Genomic DNA, 18,659 nt, shown 5'->3' with positions numbered 1-18,659 from the left:
GTGAAAGCAAAAAGAGGCGATGTCATCTCACTTTAGAGTGAAAGAGCAGATAAATATCGTGTCGAGATGGATTTTAATCAAAGAAAATTCGACCTCTCGCCAGTTAAATTGAAGAGGCTACATCTATAACGACTTTTGTATGCATGCATGTGATGTTTTATACGGTTCTGAACTCATTCAGTCGTTCATGACCTTTTCTTCCATGTCAATCCATTTCCCCTCGCCTGAATCTCTCAGTATCTCAGCCTCCTTCAGTGTTTTGAATGATCAGGTTCACTGAAGTTTTTATAACATGTAGTTTCACACAAAGGAGGAAAAACATAAATGCCAAGAAGCGAACCCTTTTCCAAAATTAAAAGATTTTATTTTTTTCGTTTCTCTTCTCGTCAGATGGTTACTCGGCTGTACAGGAACAGAGGCGGGATCAAAGGCGCTGTTACAAGGACAAACAACAGTGTTGTACCTCAGTTTCCCTACAAAAGTGGCAGCTGTTCTCCAAAGGTGCGCGTGTGCGCGTGGTATAGACACGAGGATACGCACACACACACACACACACACGCACCTCACACACACGCGCACATATGCACAAAGACATGTTTCCCACTAAATGGTGAGTCATTGCTTATCGAGGGCAGCAAAGCAGGCGGGAGGTAAATTGTAGGGCAAGCAGCCAGGGAGTCATGATGGGCAACACACACACACACACACACACACACACACACACACACACACACACACATCACAAACATATCACATCCTAAAACAAACTCTCTAACTGACACATTGTCTTATTTTGCTTCTACCTGGGCTCCTCGGAGAAATATGGCAGGGGACCCGGAGACCAAATTTCTTAGACCTAAAGCAGACGAACAGCCCAGACATACACCAGCCTTGCTCTAACATAACCTCTTTCTTTTTTCTTCTCTCTCACACACACACACACACACACACACACACTGTGTCTTTGTGTGCACCTCACCCACATATGTAGGTACCTTGAGAAAACTCATTTCAGGTGGCCACTGGCCCTGAAACACTGAAAAGCGAAACTCAAAACAGGGTCACGAAATATAAGAAATAATGTAATAGAGCTATGGAGACTTTACTCCTCTCTCTATCAACCTGTTCTTCCATAAACTCTGTTTTTGTCTCCGTATGAGAAGAAAGACATAATAGCGAAACAGCTGACCTGTCATGTAACTTCAGGGTGCTGTTTTCTTTCTCTTATTTCGTCTCGCCTCGTGCACGAGGACATGAGGACACACAGGCCATGAGGTAAGATGTATAAATTTGGGAGGGGTCGGGACTGCAAACTGTTCGCAGGTGCAAAACCAGGACAAGAAACCTGACATTCAGAGAGAAGTTCAGGGGAGTAAACGCCAAACTCCACCTAGCTGCATCAGTGCCACGACCCTGACGTTGCTCATGGTTGCCCATTATTAATGCTTTAAAGGTACACTTGTGTTTTTCTTGCCATCGCTTGTAAACAAAGCCTGATTGTAACTTGGAAAGCCTTTAACTTGCTTAATCAATCAAGGTTTACTGACACACCAAAATGGAACGAAGTCATCATTATCGTTGGGGCGAGAGAGATTGTTGAGTCTCATTCCAAGGTCTTCGATATTTATTTTGTTTTTTTCAGCCAGGTGTTAAAAACTAAAATATTCTTCTATTATTTGGCAGCTGTGACTCATCCACAAAGCAGGTTATCTACTCATCAGGAGGTTGGTGGTTCGACCCCCGGATCCCCCGGCTGCATGTCGAAGTCTCCTTGAACTCGATTTGTCGAGGCGCTGTATCGCCCCCGATGAGCAGGTGCATGGCAGCCTCCGCCATCAGAGTGTGAATGTGAGTGTATAGATTCTTCTTTAACCAACTTGGAGGCTCCAGAAAGAAAAAGAAACAGCCTTTGACCTCAGTATAGACAACAGGGTCTGTTGTCACTGGTCTAATTGCAATCAACTTGATGTGAAACAGCTGCACTTAGAGCCATAGTCGACAACAGTTGCGACCTCTGGGCACACTTGTCTCATTAAGCAGTAAATCTCTGCTCCCTCAGGTGGGACCACACTCACAGTTCATGAGACGAGTCTATTTGAATGAATCGTATGGTTTCAAATGATGTTTTTCCCTCCTTCAAAGCTTGTTCCTCCACTGCAGATACTTCAAACTGGCTGGAGGTTTGTAATCTATCACAATTATCCTCATGTCTGTTTTAATTGTTGTCAAAGTTACATTATCAGTGGGTGGTTGGACAGCTGTTGGAGTAGCTTGAATCAAACATTGTGCACACACTAATGTAACTGCAGGAATAAAAGCAAACACAGATATGCTGCCTGCCGTGATGGATTGCCTATCTCAAGCAGGTTTAATATTTTAATCTTGGGGGCATCCATTTTCCTCCCTGTTTGTTTTCTTATTTTTTTTTTAATTTATGTCTTTCCAAATGGATTACTGGGCGCATGGAGGTTGCAAATTTCAGCTTGGAACTTCAACAAAGAGTGAAAGTGATTATACGCTTGTCATGGTTTTCAATCCAAAATGCTATTTTACTATTTTTGCACAGAGGCTGCTGCCTGGCAGTCAAGTACGTGAAAAACACCAGAATAGGCCTCACAGCAAACATTTTGACTTGTCGTAGTGGGTGAAGCACAGGTGTTACTAAGCTCATTAACTAAGGTTGTCCCAGTAAGACGTGGCAGTGTGACAGTGAGCCAGCGCGCACAATACGAGGATACTAGGAAGTGAAGCAGCTCAAGCATCATTTTTATACCTTTTACTCTTCCTTCTGTTGGTTAGCAGTGAATGTTTAAGATGTGAAGTAATCCATTACTTCGGACCAAGTCTAACCAGACTGAGCATGAGCAGCTACTGTTGCTATCAAGTCTCGTATTGATTCCGCCTCCCTTGGCCTAGTTTCCTGTGTGTCACTGTCTATTTGTCTTTTTTGTCTGAGCAACGCAACATAAGCATCACAGCCCGCGTGACGTACATCAGTCACGGTGAGCGCTGCATCGGTGCATGAATGCACACACACAAACCTGCACACACACACGTATTATGCTACTCCTACGGCACTCTCAATATCAGACAGGCCCCGGTCTGGTTCAGTGGGAAGCTCTGCGGGAGCTGTCTGGACATTCTGATTGAGGGGAAAATCTCATTACAGATTAGCTGTGGGCAAAAAATATGATTAATGCCACAACGGGACAATGGATGATCGTCGCTCGCATTAGGTACATTCGTATGCGCACAGATTATGTCCCAGCAGGACTGAGGAGGAGAGAGGTCTTATTAGAAACCCCCCTCCCTTCCTTGGACACACTGACCAGACTAACGTGAGAGGAACAGAGGAACTGACCATGACTCAAGGTCAATTTTGTAAGTAGGATTAAACTTTTCTATCTCTACATGTACCGTATGTGTGTTTTTGTATACATGTGTGCTGGAGAGACAGAAGTGGCATTGCTAGATGATGTAATCTTTTCATTAAGATGTCCTGCAGGGGGAATCAGGACGTATCAGTCACATCCGGTACATCATTCGAAAAAAAGCTCGCCAGGAAAATGCTGACAGGGGTCTCCACAGAAACATTGCGGTAACGCTTCAGCTCCCTGCATCTCGTCCTATCACAGCCAAATGTCTCGTGGCAGCACATTCCATATATAGCCAGTTCACCGTCGAGGATGACACCGCTGCGACCACTGACATAAAGTCGCAATCCTTTAGCATACCGAGTGTATTTTTAGAGCAGTGAGTCAGGTTATGAATTGAGCAGGAAATTACAGCCAGGCCCTTAGTGTGAGCAAAGATAAGAGACTGCCCAAATCATTAGACAGCTGCACAGGCATACAGTCCAATGGTTTAAAAGTTTCCACATTATCTCTGCAGAAGTTTCTCCACACGAGGTTCTCCACACAAACCCAATGTGAGGGGATCGAATATGACTAATGAAACTTGGATACCTGCTCCTGTAAGGTTCCCCAGGTCCGATGTTTCCAGGGTGCTATCTTCTGCAGTTTTTAATATGTGCACTCACAGGGTGCTATGTTTCTGGGGTCCTATTTTCCCCAGTACTAATTATGTTCACTCTCAGGGTCCTACATTTCCAAGGTCCTATATTTACAAATGTCCTACATTCCCTAGTTTTTAATATGTGCTCTGTAAGGGTCCTATATTCCCAGTGTCCTATTTTCTCCAGAATTTCTCTTTATTTTCTTGTTAGACTTTTTCCTTCTGAACTTCATGCAGACAGATGGGTCAGATAATGAGGGACGGGAGCCGAGAGTCAGATTTTTATCTGTGAACCACAACGTGTCTCTGAAGACAGGGGAGGCAGCGAGGCCTGTCCATCAGCCGGCGGCAGAATGAATGATCCCTGGCCACAGCTCTGCTCCCCTGCTATCACCTAGATGATATTTCTCCGCTGCTAAATGTCACATCAATATTCGCTGCCGGCTAATTAATCTCAGCTCCCATGGAACCTGATGGCATCTCACATCCTGTTGGAATACAGATGGCTCCATAGCCGAACCTTTGCTCTTAACACACATTTGTCCAGAGCACTCACACTGCACGGCGCGGCTTTAACACTGTGCAACCTCATGCATCTTTTTCCTTCTTTAAAATTTAAGAAGGTTTCACCGAGAACACTTTATTAGTGAAGGCAGGAGCGGCACAGCTTGACTTTTATTCAATAGCGGGCGTAGGGTAGTTCAAGGATAGATGGAGAAAGGAAACTATTTTTTTTTTTACAGGGTGTGCTACAGGAGATTTCAGTCTCTTGTATTCTGAGCTGTGTTGGAGGTGAGTGATAGCCTGAGCGTTGGGATGGTGACATGAGGTGAGCGGGTGATTACTAAAGACGAACGCTGTAAAACCGCTTAGTGTCCCCGCTGGATCTCTGAGGCGGAGCATACAAGGCTTGTATTGTTGACTGGTCAGCATCATGACTGTCAGATCTTAGCAGAATTAGTCTCTGCGCCTTACAATGTCATTAATAAATACATTTCTAGCGAACATATTTCAGTCATTGAGTGCGTCGTTATCGATGAAAGGAAGAGAATCCATTAGTTGCCATTCAGAGCTGTGAGTCACCCGTAGCCTGAATATCATATCAGATAAGTCACTGTGAAGTCTAATGATAAGGGTCTGGCTTCCCTGCACATATTTCACTGTGAAAGTGCTTCTTTCCCAGAGGTATATATTATACAAAGTGTTTTTTTGCTATTTAAGTCATGACATTGAGGAGTTCGAAACTATTTTGGCCCCAGGTGATTCACTATCTTCCTGCTGCAAAAGCTTGTTTCCAAGCAACATTAGGTAAAACCAGCGAATGTGTTCAGAGTCTTGGAAACGTGTGCTTAATGAATTTGCTGAGGGTTTAAGCGACTCTCTCTGAGGTTCAGACGTTATAAAAGAGTGCTTACCTGTCCTACATAGACCAGCAGTCTGGCGTTGAGAGGGCTCTCGTCAGGACTCAGCCAGAACTCGGAGTTATCATCAGACGATACCGAGAACTGGAAATCGCCTGAAGGGGAAAAACATGATCAAAGTGTGCGTTAGTGGAAGTAGACAGGTACGATCCCAGTTAAATATAATCAGAGTATAATCAGACAGGACATGACCTCATAAAAAGATTCTTAGGTGTAAAAATGAACCTAAGAATCCGATGCCCGGACCGCTTCTGGCAGTGGTAAGAGATGACACATTTAGCCGAGGATGATATCAAAAAGTGTTACTGCAACTTAATCTCCAATTCATACGCAATAACTGAGTGAGTGAGAAATGAACACAGAGATCCAAACCGCAAGGAGTTTGAAGAATAACTGAGCAGCCAGTGAGAGTTTGTAATTAATAATATTTTCAAGTATTAAAGGTGAAAGGACCAGGAGCTGCTTGAAGCTACTTGACCCTTTAACTGATTCATGTCTCAAGCTGTTGCCTGAGACTCTTTATGTTGTGAAAAGTAAGAAATAGTGTAAAGACTAAGATGATAAATTAAGTAATTTTAATTTTTAAAGGCTTAATCTAAAATAAAAAGGTGCTCTATGTTTAGTACAGTCGTTCTGCTGTTCATGAGATCGATAGATCACGAGATAAATGAGAAGTTAATATTTTTTATACAGGTTATTAGGTCAGGTTTTTAATTCATGAGGAGGAGTAGGATTTAATAAGCGTGAGTTTTTTCTGTTGTACAGGTTTTCTGTTCATTCCATCGTCATTTTGTTGCTCTTAACTTATATTTTTCTGTTTGTTTTCTTTTGTTTTAACATGTCCGAGCAGACAGTATTGAACAGTATTAGTAAAAGTAATTGTAAATAAGTATATATTCTATTACAGTGTAACTACAAATAGATAGTGAAATCAAAAATTCACATATAATATGCACTTGAAGGGTAATGATGATGTGATTTAACACTCAATCGATCTAACGCTGTGCGCGGCAGTGTGAGGTGACGGGCGGGTGTTATGCTGCTTGTCAGAATCCTATAGATAGCGTGACCTTTGAGCCATCAGCTGGAGCGAGCCGTACCACCAGCGAAAAAGCTACACGAGAATGAAACAAATGGAAATCTAATTAATAAGTTCATATTCTGCAATTTATGTAAGGGCCCCTCGGGTGTGAAGGCTTTTTTCAGTTCCCATAGCAACAGGACTCAAGGTTAGGGCTGAGAGGGCACCGCAGTGAGATTTAGCCGTGAGATCTCTGGCATTCGGCCTTAATAAAAATGTGAATATCCACTATATTAGCGGCTCTCAAGTGGTTGGATTAAGAGGGCTGTGGAAATTGTCTACTCTTGTGAAGGACACATGCTCTAAGGACCTTGGCCACAGAGGAGGGTTTCGCTAATGAGATGAGTGAGTTACCGTCTCTGTAAGGGTGAAGGAAGCCAAATATTCTCAGGCCGTAGTTTTTCCACTTCGGCGCCACTGCCAGCTTCTTCACTGTGGTTCTGGTCTGCAGAGAGAAAACAGAAATAAGTGTGAGTAGGAGGAAGATCGTAAGAGTAACACTGAGCGTCTTCTTTAAGCCTTTCTGAAACCAAAAATGCAAGAGCAGACGCGTAAGATGATGATTTAATGTAGTGTTTGCTGTCTGCTCTAATGTAAGGTGCAAATATTAGCACGTCTGGCTAATTAGCTCATCACCAAAAGCATTGACGCAGCACTACATCCAATTTCAAACAACATTTGCAGTAACAGTTTATGAAACATGAGACAGCACATCCACTACGTAGCTTTCTAGCCCTGGATGCTACCACTACATTAGGATGCATGCTAATGTTAGCAGCTCTGTCTGGCTCCTGATTAGATATGCTGTAGTTTACACATCAGGAACCCCAGCCAGACTTGTTATTAATGTTTTATGGTGAAACATACAAACTAGCCACTGTCTGGCTTTTCAAGGATGTACGCTAAGCAGCCAATCAGCATGAATATGAGTCTGATCTGACACTTTACCTTATCATACTTGCAACACTAAGACTAACTAGCTCTGCAATGCCATACAACAGCAATGCTGTTACTTTTATTCCGGTGTCCTCTAAATTAATCATGGTGTGGATGCTGGGATGCTTTTACGTGGGCGAGACGGCAACAGCTTCAGTCTTTTAGCACGATATGCATGTAGCCAGTTAAGTGCATTTTCTAAGACCCTTTTCCAAGGTTCCTGCTTTTAGTCTGAAAGACTTCAAGTCAGACAGAGATCACGTCTCCAATTAAACCCCAGCAGCCTCAAAGGTCGTGAAGCTAACGTTGGCTTGATTAGGCAATTAGCAACAGTTGACAGGTGACAGTCGCCAGCGAGAAACGAGACCTCAGACAGAAGCTCAGGACCCAGTGTTTCAAAAATCAAGCCAAAAATGTTGTTGTGAACAGTCAATTTTAAAGCATGCTTGGGGTTAATATATTTAGCCCATGTAGCAGACAGAGGGTCACTTAGTCTGCTCTGTGATACTTACATGAGGGTAGAGAGGGAAGTGCAGGTTCTTTCTGAGTTGGGCGACAGAGGAGCCGCACCAGTCCTCGAACACATGCAGGTTGGCCTGGCCCTTAAACTGGCAACATACACAGAGAGAGGAAACAGGTCAGTAGATGCAGTAACAGCGGCATCACATTTCCTATCTGGTAGATGCTTCAGTGCTTCAGCCCGACTGCAATGTTGACATTTGCACTGGTTTCAGCAGATATATTTATTTGCTGGAATGTATGTTGCAAGCGGGAGAAATGAATTCTCTCTGAGACATGTGAGTGCAGCGTGAAGTATCAAATGTTCTCACTGTCCTGAATGAAAAAAAAGAAAAGGTGACAGAGCGCTCGTCAGGGGCATCGGGAGGGGAATGTGAGCTGAGAACGTCTGGAGCAGTTTGTCAGAGCTCATCCCCAGCTCATGGTCTGACATTTGTCTGAATTACACAGGGAAATCACAGGACACAGCAAGGACAGATGGTGAAACCAGTCTGCCTTGGGGTATCGTTTCCTCCCACACATACACACACACACACACAAACACACACACACACCCCATGTGTGTGCATGCTCATATACGATGAGCGATGACTCTCCGATGACTTGCATGTCAAACTTGCATTGCTCTGGCAGTGAAGTGTTACATACAGTCATATAAAAAGAGAAAAAACCTCCACAGAGTAAGACACAGGCAGCAGGCAGCAGAGGTTACAGATGCAGCTCCACGTGCAGATGCATGGATACACAGCTGTACACAAATTCACACATGAACAGCAGCTCAGTGTCAAGCCGTAGGAGGTTGTCTCAGCGATTTAATGATCTGGGATCTCTTCCTTTTCATACTGGATGATCGAACAACTGTACAGACACACACACACACACACACATATGCCATCTTTTTAATGCGTGACTAGGAGTCCCAGCAGGCTGCCGCTGTAATGCTGCCACAGATATTTAGACATCACACAAAACTTGAGCAGAAAGCCGACTCTCGCCAGATGACTATGAAGCGATTCAGGGTGGTTCCCCGGTTGGATCAAAGCAAAAAGCTGGCTCCACTACTTTGGCCCAATTTCATTTGATTGAGGGAGCATTTCTGTGCCGTGCAGTGTAGCTGCGAGATGCACAGTCAACAAGTGCGAGCGGTCGACTCAATCAATCAGGAGATTGAGAGTGACCGCATGACGGAAAAAACACACGGCTGCAAATCTCCGTCCTTTCATCAGCGTGATTAAAGGGGTGAGACGGGGTGAAGTGCCGCTCCGCATCCACGTCTACGTTTAAAAAGAAGGAGCAGGATGGAGGGTGTCGAGCGTCTTCAGCATCACACAGGCATATCCTAACAGATGGCCCGACCCCAAGTGATCCTTTTCATTTCTCTTCCCGACACTGCACGGTCAACTACGTGACCCGCACGCTGACAGCAACGTGGGCAATTACAGCTCATGCATTAACCATGAGGTATTTTGTTGTGCAAACATGTCAGTCCAAAGCAGCGCGACTCTTGATTTTTAGATCTCAGATATGTGCATATATTTGATTTTTGATATTTTTTCTCAGAAAGAGAAAGAGACGGGGATTTGCGAGGTCGACAGAATCAAATCAGAGAAAAGCGCGGAGTCGAAAAGCTGAACAAGAGTGTCTGATGTTTAAAAAAAAAGGAGTGGCATAGCGAGGTTAGAGGGATTTAGCAGAAGGGACGGGTCCCTGTGTAAATATGCCTTGTGTAAAGCTTTTAATAGATTTCCTGTGGGTTTTAAAAGCAACCCTTTTTCGGTCTCCCCCCCTCCTCCTCTTGTCAAGTAGCAATAAGAGGGAAGCTTTAAAAGTCGCTAATTATTCACACACATATCCCTGTGTAGCCCTGAGAGGGCCGCAGGCAGTGAAGTCAGCTCTCTTGCTGAGGGGTGTTTGTGCATAATTGGCTGTGTTTTGTGGGTGACAGCACTGTGAGAGGTCCGTCTGGCCTTAGCAGGACGTGGAACAAGGCAAGAAGGAAGTCCTCTTTTTCCAATTCCTCTGACTTTAACTCGCCCTGTTATCCTTTCACTTCCCCGACCGCTAAACCGCCTTTGCCTCGCTGCTGTTATGTCATTCAGCTTTTTCACCGGCTTCTGTCTCGATGCCTTCAGTGCCACTATCCCTAATGTTGTCTACTCTTCCCTCTGACCTCTCTCTTTCTGCCTCTTCATCCCTCAGTCTCTGTCTGGCCCGGTCACTTCTCTACACTCCAGTCTTCAGTTTCCCTGAGCTCAGCTGTCGGCTGTCAGTTCCCTTTGCTGTCTCTCTCCATCTTGTTTTTTTTTTTTTGTCTCCCCCTCCCTGATTCCTTGTTTCAGAGCATGGGATGAAATGATGCTCACATTAACAGTTTGTATAGAGATGGCTTGCTTGTGGTTTTGCTGGGTTGTAAAGTGGCAGCTCGTCACCTTTCATACACCAGCTTTTTCTACATCCTCGTCAGTAATCGGCTAAAGAAGGGACAGAATGACTTCTGCTGACTTCCTTGGTTTCTTCCTTCAGTCTAATTCTTTCTTAATCCAAAGCCAGAGGCAGACCTCTGCATCTTCCTGCCACCGGGGGACACGTAGTCTTAACCCAAGACAGGAGGGTTCAGAAAGCAATGCTTCCTGTAACTTCACCCACTATAAAATATCAAACTAGCTCTGTCTGTTCTGTGTGTTTAATGGGGGGTAACTTGTTTCACTAAGTTCTTGCAAAGTTCTGTGGTGGTTCTGAGTCAGCAGTTACAGGCGCACAGTGGACATTTGTCTGGCTAATAGCAGGGACTGCCAGGAAAAAGACAGGGACATCTGATTTTGCTGATAACATTTCCATGGTCATTTTAGCTGATCGATACAAACATCTCTATTCTGCAGTACGACCAGTGGATGAAATACTAAACTGCTTTCAGGAGTGTGCAGTCACTCAGACAGACGGGCCGCAGAGGGCAGTCACAGAGAGTACGTACGATGTATGAAAGCACGTACGTCAATATGTTATAGACAGGATTGTTTTTGTAAATATCAAAAATGGATCCAGCTGATTGTGAACGTCGGTTAATGTCAGCGAAGAGAAGCACTGAGACGAGCCACTTTTTTAGCTTAGAAAAGAAGATTGCACGTTCCTTTTTTAAAAAAAATAAATCTCACTTACTTTGAGGACAACATTTCCTAAGTTTGTACACTCTACCATGCCAATTGATTTACCTTTTAGGCTGCACGGGTGTGCAATGGTTAGCACTGTTGCCTCACAGCGAGAACCTCCCCAGAGCACCAGTTTCACTATGTCGTATGATATGTGATCAGATACAGACTCTTCTTCAACAGTCAGTCAGTCTTTCTCAAGTCAGAATCCCTTTGTCTTCCCCGTCATCTTTATCGGAGGAAGTCCTATCAACTGTCCTATATACTGTATATTCTTAAGCTGCAACCGTTTCAAAGCAGCCGAGCAACTATTACTGCAGCTCTGCCTGCCATTAAAAACGGGAATGGAAGGAGGCAATTAATGCTACCTGTCAAATACGAGGAGTGAGGCACGCAAACAGAGAAAAGAAATACAGGAAAAGGGAAATGACAGGTGCACAGGAAGGAAGCTGAGTGAGGAAACAACTGATTGATAACATCTGAAATGTAAGAGTGTGCTGCTCAGCTCCAAACAGCACTCTTACAGTCTGGCCTTTCTTCCTAAGACCGCGAGTTTCCTCCATGTACTCACATCTCTGTGAGCTTGTCTTAGCATATCTCCGTCTCCACTGCTCTCCTCTCCCATATCTCCTCTCTCTCACCCATCTGGTCGCACTATCAACTGGAGAGCAAATCAAGACTTTCCCCCCGTCTCTCTGTCTCTCTCTCCTGCAGGACGCTGTCTCCCTTCCCCAAAAATCTGGTGCAGCCTTCTGCGCTTCCCGCTGGCAGCCAGGCGCTGACAAATGGCCGCTCGGCGCACCCACTGACGAGCAATCGCACCAACTGACACTGTAAATCCCCTTTGGATACGAAAAGTGAGACATGATGTTCCTGGCAAAGGCTCACTGGGGTATATACAACACTTCTCGGCTCGCTCCCCCGAGGCGTAGACTGCAGGAGAGACGGCATTAAGGCTCACTCTTGATACATCATATCGCATACTGTACTGCGGTTTTCTATGAGCTGCCACGTTCAAATGTAAGTGTTGAATGGATGATCAAATGATACATACATGCCAGTTATTCCCTCTGCGGCAAAGACAGGAAATGTTACCGCTCCAAGACATTTAATGAAATCTCTCCGAGTGAATTTCTAGGAGGCATTTAGAGTCGTTGCTTCCAGCATATCTCATCTTTCTCTGGCCATTAGGAAACGAGGGGGGAAAAAAAAGGAAGTGGGATAAGTAGGTAGGGACAGCAAGGCAGGTTTTTCAAAGGTACAGAGGTTTGAAAGAGGGGATTATACGGGAACGGATAATGAGAGAAGTCATTTCACGCAGAGAAGAGTAGCAAAAAATGGAAGACAAGGTTCATATGATCTAGATTCCAGCCTCATCAACTGCTGTAATGAAGGTTTGTATAATCTGCCATCTGTCCTACAATAACGTGTCTTCAGTCATGCCAGGGATATAACATGAGGGGGATGGATGTGGCTGAACGTGGGGCAGAGAACGGAGGATTGTTTTTTTTTCCTCCTGCAGCAAAGCTGTCGATCATTCACCCGGCTGTAATGAGAGGCCTGTAACACAAATCGATTTTGTGCCTCCCGTTTGACTGTTTAGCATTTTGGAAAAGAAAGGCAGACTGAAGGAACAGCGAGAAGAGACAAATATCACGCTTTCTTCTCATCGCTTCCTCCCCCATCTCACTTGTGATTGTGCGATGACGGCGGAGCTGGAGACGAGACGAAGATCTAATTCCTCCTCGGGCCTCATCCGTCCCTGCATGTGTTTTTGTGTGAAGAGCCAGCTGTGACGGCCGCTCCCACCTGAGTCATGTGTCTGTGTTGTGCCACACTATCTTCCTCGCTTCCCTCCTGAATGGTAAATAATAGGCTGTCCAAATCTGCAACACCACATCCCCGGCTTCTCCAGCTTTCACAGCACACGAGCCAGAAAACCAAACACAGAGTCAGTCAGGTAACTGGGAGACTGTTTCATCCGTCATCTATCCTCCACTGTATTTGGTTTAACACCTTGTGACGATCAGATTAACATCACCGCACATTATGTGTAATACATCTGGGATGGTGATTTGATTCACACTTACACTACTTACACTACTTACACTGAACAATGATTTAAAAGGGGTAATACCAGTATTTTTAAACCAAGGCTCTTTATTTCTAGCTTAGTGTGTAAATGATTCATACCAACTAAACGTTTTGGAAACGGTCCAGTCGATCACCTCAGCTGGCAGCCGTGGTACAGCTGCAATGGCTGCAGTGTAATCCTTTAGGGCAACCGCGTCTGTCAATGTCACATCCAATAAAAGTGCATGTTTTTGCAACTCACTGTGGCCGTCCGACACCATTACGTAAATCTTCCTACAGAATTACTTAACGTTAAAGATCCTTAACTTTTGTTCAAGGAGAAGTCTTGCTCTGAAGTCTCGTGAGAGGTGAGTTGTATCAGTTGTTGCCTCGTCTTAGATTTGTCAAAATTAGTTAGTAGTCAGCCGTGATTTTGGGAAATGAATCTGCCAGCAGTTCCTCTGGGATAAATACCTTAATTCCCATTTAAGTATCTTAAATCTCTCTAACCACCACTTCCTTTCAACTCCTGACTAAATATAAATGGTTCATTATGCTAAAATTCTCTCCGGATCATGTCGGCTTTGACTGTTTATGACTGTTCATCTGTCCATGCCTGGCTACTGTGTGACTGTGTTAAAAAGCGGGCCAGATCTCTCTCTCTGATCTCTATCCACAGTTATAGTCCTTGACATGCTGGTGTCCTTGACAGACGGAGGATGTCCACTCTACAGCTGCATGTCGATGCTAATCCAGTCGCCCCTGGATGAGTTCACCAGCTGGGAAACCCTCAGTCAGTCCCCGCTAGTGACTGAAATCAAGGCAATTTAGTCAAAAAATTATTGAGAGTTGTGTTTTCCCCTATGTTTCTATCTCTGTCCCTGCAGGGGAGCAGGAATAAGCAGAAATAAAGTCAGCAATTCTTTCATTTGGCTTGTGCGTGACGGCTTCTGGATGCCCGCATGACCTCTGCCAGTTTGTGACAGCTGGCATATGGCACCGCTCTACCTCCACCAGCCTGAGTCTACGCCTCAGACCTCTGCCATCTTGGCTGTGCACCAGGGAAGCAAGTTAGCGGCGGTAATTAGGACAGATAGCTGGTGAGGAAAGCAAAGGATGAGCTGCCTCACTCCATGATTTCTGACAGACTTGGCTAAGGCTTGACATAGCAGGACTGTGAGATAAGAGAGGAAGAGATTTTAGAGGATAAAAGTTCTTAGGGATATATGAAATATTTGATGGAGTTATGCTGGATTTACATAATATTCACAGAAACTTGATGGCATGTTGCTTTACGAGTGGGCTGGAAATGAGCATGATGACTGCTACGAGTGAGCTTTGATGCTAGTCACGCCTAATGTACTGTAAAATGTAGCTGGTGTGGTTGTTGCAAAATTTATTTCCCCTTTGAGCCTGGTTTGCTTTTTTCCAATCCAAAGCATAAATAAGAAATTTTGTTTGGTCAATGGAGTCATGTACGTGTCTTTTAAGTGCAGAAGTGCCCTTTGATTTTCACAGTTCTCAGAATGGTTAAACAGAGAGCAAGGAAAGATAAAAAAGCAGGATGTTCATAATAAAAAGCGTTTGTGGAATAAGCCCACATGGTCCGACCTCAGATACGTATCTTGTTTGGCTGCAGTTCTGGCTCGGCTGTCTAATATCTACGTCAAATCTCATTTTCTAAGTAGCACAGTTTTAAATTATGCCAACAGCGTCGTCCACACTTGGATGCAGGCCCGTAAATATTCAGGCAACAGATGTTTCTCAGCCAGATGACATTCGAAAACAAAAGTGCTAAAGGCAAAATAGGAAAATAATACAATGTGGTAATTTATTTTTGTGCTACATTTCAACCCGGGCCGCCTCACTTACATAAACATCAAATGTAAGGACTTTTTAAAGACTTTCAAGGCCCAATTTCCTCAAATTCAAGGACCCAATAGGGCATAGTTTGACTCATAGATCAAGGATCAGGCTAAAAGGTTTGCTTAATATTAGCTTTCTGACTTGCACACACAAGATTGTTGCACTTTCTTGAGGAAGGTGTAATGTGGAACAATGATGCAACTGCAGGAGACCCACTTGGACACAGTGGACTGTACTGTACAACTTTCCTTGTCCTAGCTTTTCCCTGTGGTATTACAGTTGGCGCCGCTGTTGCTAACACAGCTTTACAACATGGTTACTGCTAGCAGCCTGGCTGCTGCCCAAAGCAAAACACAACCATAGGAATCCCAGTTTGGCCTAGAAACCCCCGATCTCAGAGCAACGCAAAGGCAGAGTAAAACACCCAGTTGTATTAATACGCAGCAGGTTTTGATCTGATCTAGTAGAAAGAACGCCGGTTTTGAACAGTACCCAAGTCCCGCTGGCAAGGGGGAACACATATCAGCGAGGGAACACACTCTGACACAACACTGGCGCTCTCCATTGAGTGAATGCCCGTCCATTCACTCCTGCTTTATCTATCACTCGTTTTTATCACTCTCCCTCTTCCCGTCTTTGCCTCCTCCATCAGCAGGTTCTTTCTCCTTTTTCAGTTTAGAGTTAGTCCCATAGTTATTCAAGCTGTTGCACAGTTACCCGGGGATAGCGACCGGAGAAATCAATGCCTCTTCTTGCAATGGCACCACTTTTGTGTTGTAATTTTTCCAGGAAAAATCGAGTCCGGTTGCAGACGGGATAGCATAGTGAAAGCAAGGTTTATAGGACCAATCTGTTCTTGGATGATTTCACTTTTCTACAATCATCACACTGTACAATCAGTATTTACTTCAGAATGAGAAGTAGAAGCAAAAAGTTGTTTTTTTTGCCAGTTTGAGCACAAATCAAAAGACCATCTATTCACGTCAATTTTCAAGGCCTTGATTTTTTTTTTACTCCCTCAACTGAGACAAGATTCAAAGGCATACCGAAATCCGGCTCACCCAGGAGAGTCTGCAGGAATAAAACAACAGCCACTGTAACATTATGGGACTCATACTGTTTCCCCGCAGCCCTGTAATGCCGCCTTGTGCAGAAGATTACATGCATTACGCTTTGAGCGGCCAGCTGAGCACAAGGCAGTAAAGTATTGCTGGTATTGCAAAGTACTGTATCGCTGCAGTCAGTTGATCTACTTGAAAAACTTTATTCATTGACCACATGCTGTTTCAGTCTCTGCAGATTACCCACAACTACACACTGATGTTCAGCAGAGATAGTTAAACTTTTCTCCAGGTAGAGGACGACTAATAAATCATATTTGCATATTAGGCTTGCAGACACACACACACACACACACACACACACACACACACACACTCCTTTAATTAAACTCTGCTGAACAGGTTACAGATCTAGAGCCGCTTCCCTTATCGCAAATCCGCTGCTTAATTGCCCTGTCGGCTGCTCTCTTTGTTACAGCGGCTGCGTAGAGCACATCAGTAAGTGAGCTGAAAAATTAGGATGAATCAAATCAACTTGTAATCTTCAAGTCACAGGTGCCTTTAAATATAACCCGCTAATGGTTCGGGATGAAAGATGATCATCCCCGCACAGTAATCTGTCATCATAAGGCGCATTTCGCTCATAATAGTGCCAGAGAACGACTGGATTTTCTGTCTGACCTTAAATATCAGCTTCGCTTTAAAAAGGACAACTGAAAGGAGATGGGAGACAGACATCTGCTGCTAAATTATATTGTACAAAAAGCAAACACTCAATTACCGAACGACTGATGAAGCGGCATTAATAAAACCATTTTCACGAAGGTCGATTGCTGATAAAAGTGGTGTTTGTAACAGTGTGTGTGTGTGTGTGGGGCCTCGCCGACTTTACAAGATGAAAAGACAAATTGCAAAGAACTGAAGGACCTTAAATTATAATCTTCATCTGCCGGAAAGATGGAAGAAAGTGGATATATTAAGAGGATGAGGCCGGAGTAAAGTGGAAACAAAAATACAGGGATTTAGAGAAAATAACTTATATCACCTCTGGTTTCCATGGCAATTTCTTGTGGTGCTGGCTGAGGAACTTCCGTATGTGTGTGTGGTCTCTGCCATCAGAACCTCCTGTGATCGGCTCGTCATCCTTGAGAAAAAAAACCCCAGAGAAGAAACAATGAATCAGTAACAGCAAGAAAGAGACAGCGATGAAAGGAAATGACAAATGAGTGGTGTTTTAAAGTCATCCGTTCATCCATCCATCACTGAGGTAACGTGACTCTCCTCCAGAAGCTACATAATTGATATATGAGATAAAGAGGCATCATTAGCGGAAAAAAAACCTCAGCCATTTCTAATTCATGGAGGCGTTTAGCAGTGTATATACATTGCATCACACACAGCTGGGAATACCACACACATCATGAAAGAGCGGGGCCGCGCAAACACAAGGTTATTTCCCCCAGAAGGCTACTTTTAAGACCCTGTGGAATCTCCTCTTCACCATTCACCCCTAATCCAGTGTTTGACTCACTAAAGCCTTAATCTCCAACATACTCTAACCATCCACCCTGCCGGCCAAGATTTCCTCTCCAGGGAGCTTGAACTCTCCCCCTGATCTGGGATTTAGCCCGGCGCTCCGGCCAGAGCACCGCAGGGCTCTTTTCTCCGAGAGTCATGTTAATGTTAATGCTGCGGTGTGACGGGCGGGACGGAGCAAATGAGGAGCTCGCGTGTACTCGGGCCTATCTATGAGGAGATAAAAGGGGGGGCCAGGCTCTCAGGGGAGGAAACTGAGTCACAGAGCTGATGAGTGACAAAGCATCCTCCGTTTAGCACGAATGTCAAAGAGAGGCACACCTCCACCGAGACGCTGGAGAGGCTTTAAGCACCCCTGAAATGAGGGGCTTTTCGTCGAGAAGTCACCAGTGTTTTGGAAGGAATCAGGGGAGGGAAAAGAAATTTTTAGAGCGGAGCACAGAAAGAAGACAGAGCTGTCGGATGCCAAGCCTTTGATTACTTTTTTAACTTCCAAGGGAGCAAGATGAAGGAGGGCAGGGAAGGTAATGATGAAGAAATGTGACAACAAGCTCCCCTCCCGTCTGACACCGGAGGAGCGTAAAGTGCCTGATGTTTGTGCGTGCCCACAGACTCACAAACACGCCTGACATACAAAAACAAAAAACACTCACAGATCCGCTCAGTGAAGGACACAACATCCATATTGCATCAGCTGGAGCCTCGCACAAAACAAAGACAGCAGAGGAATATAGTACGAGACGTGACTCAGTGGTCAGTAAAATACCAAGCGGTGACAAATCCTAAATTGTTTGAAAATGCTTGGGTCACTTGAGTCTAAAACCTGCAGGAAGATGAATGTTTTTGATGCGTAAAAAAACAACATAGTGTTTTAGTAAGATCCAGGGTGAACCTACGTTGCCAGATCAGCGCAAGCGTGCCTTGGCATCGATTCAACAAATCTCTGAAGCTCTTCTGGAGGGATGGAAACACCAGTCTTCCACTAAATATTCCCTCTTATGCGGTT

At 44.5% G+C, this 18,659-nt stretch overlaps 1 protein-coding gene across 1 annotated transcript in view; it reads right to left on the bottom strand.

Moving 5' to 3' along the window:
* Positions 1-18,659, bottom strand: part of b4galnt4a (beta-1,4-N-acetyl-galactosaminyl transferase 4a) — a 136,936-nt gene that overhangs the window by 45,109 nt on the left and 73,168 nt on the right. The window contains exons 3-6 of the mRNA XM_084363169.1: positions 17,163-17,261; positions 7,965-8,060; positions 6,871-6,961; positions 5,430-5,530 (exon numbers count right to left, since the gene is read on the bottom strand). Of these exons, the coding sequence (XP_084219295.1) occupies positions 5,430-5,530; positions 6,871-6,961; positions 7,965-8,060; positions 17,163-17,261 (387 nt within the window). The remainder of the gene's footprint in view (positions 1-5,429; positions 5,531-6,870; positions 6,962-7,964; positions 8,061-17,162; positions 17,262-18,659) is intronic.

The sequence above is a fragment of the Pagrus pagrus genome, assembly GCF_965226575.1.
Source record: "Pagrus pagrus genome assembly, chromosome: 10".
Taxonomy (NCBI): Eukaryota; Metazoa; Chordata; class Actinopteri; order Spariformes; family Sparidae; genus Pagrus; species Pagrus pagrus.
Note: the sequence above shows the minus strand (reverse complement) of the source record. Positions and strands in the feature narration are given on the sequence as shown.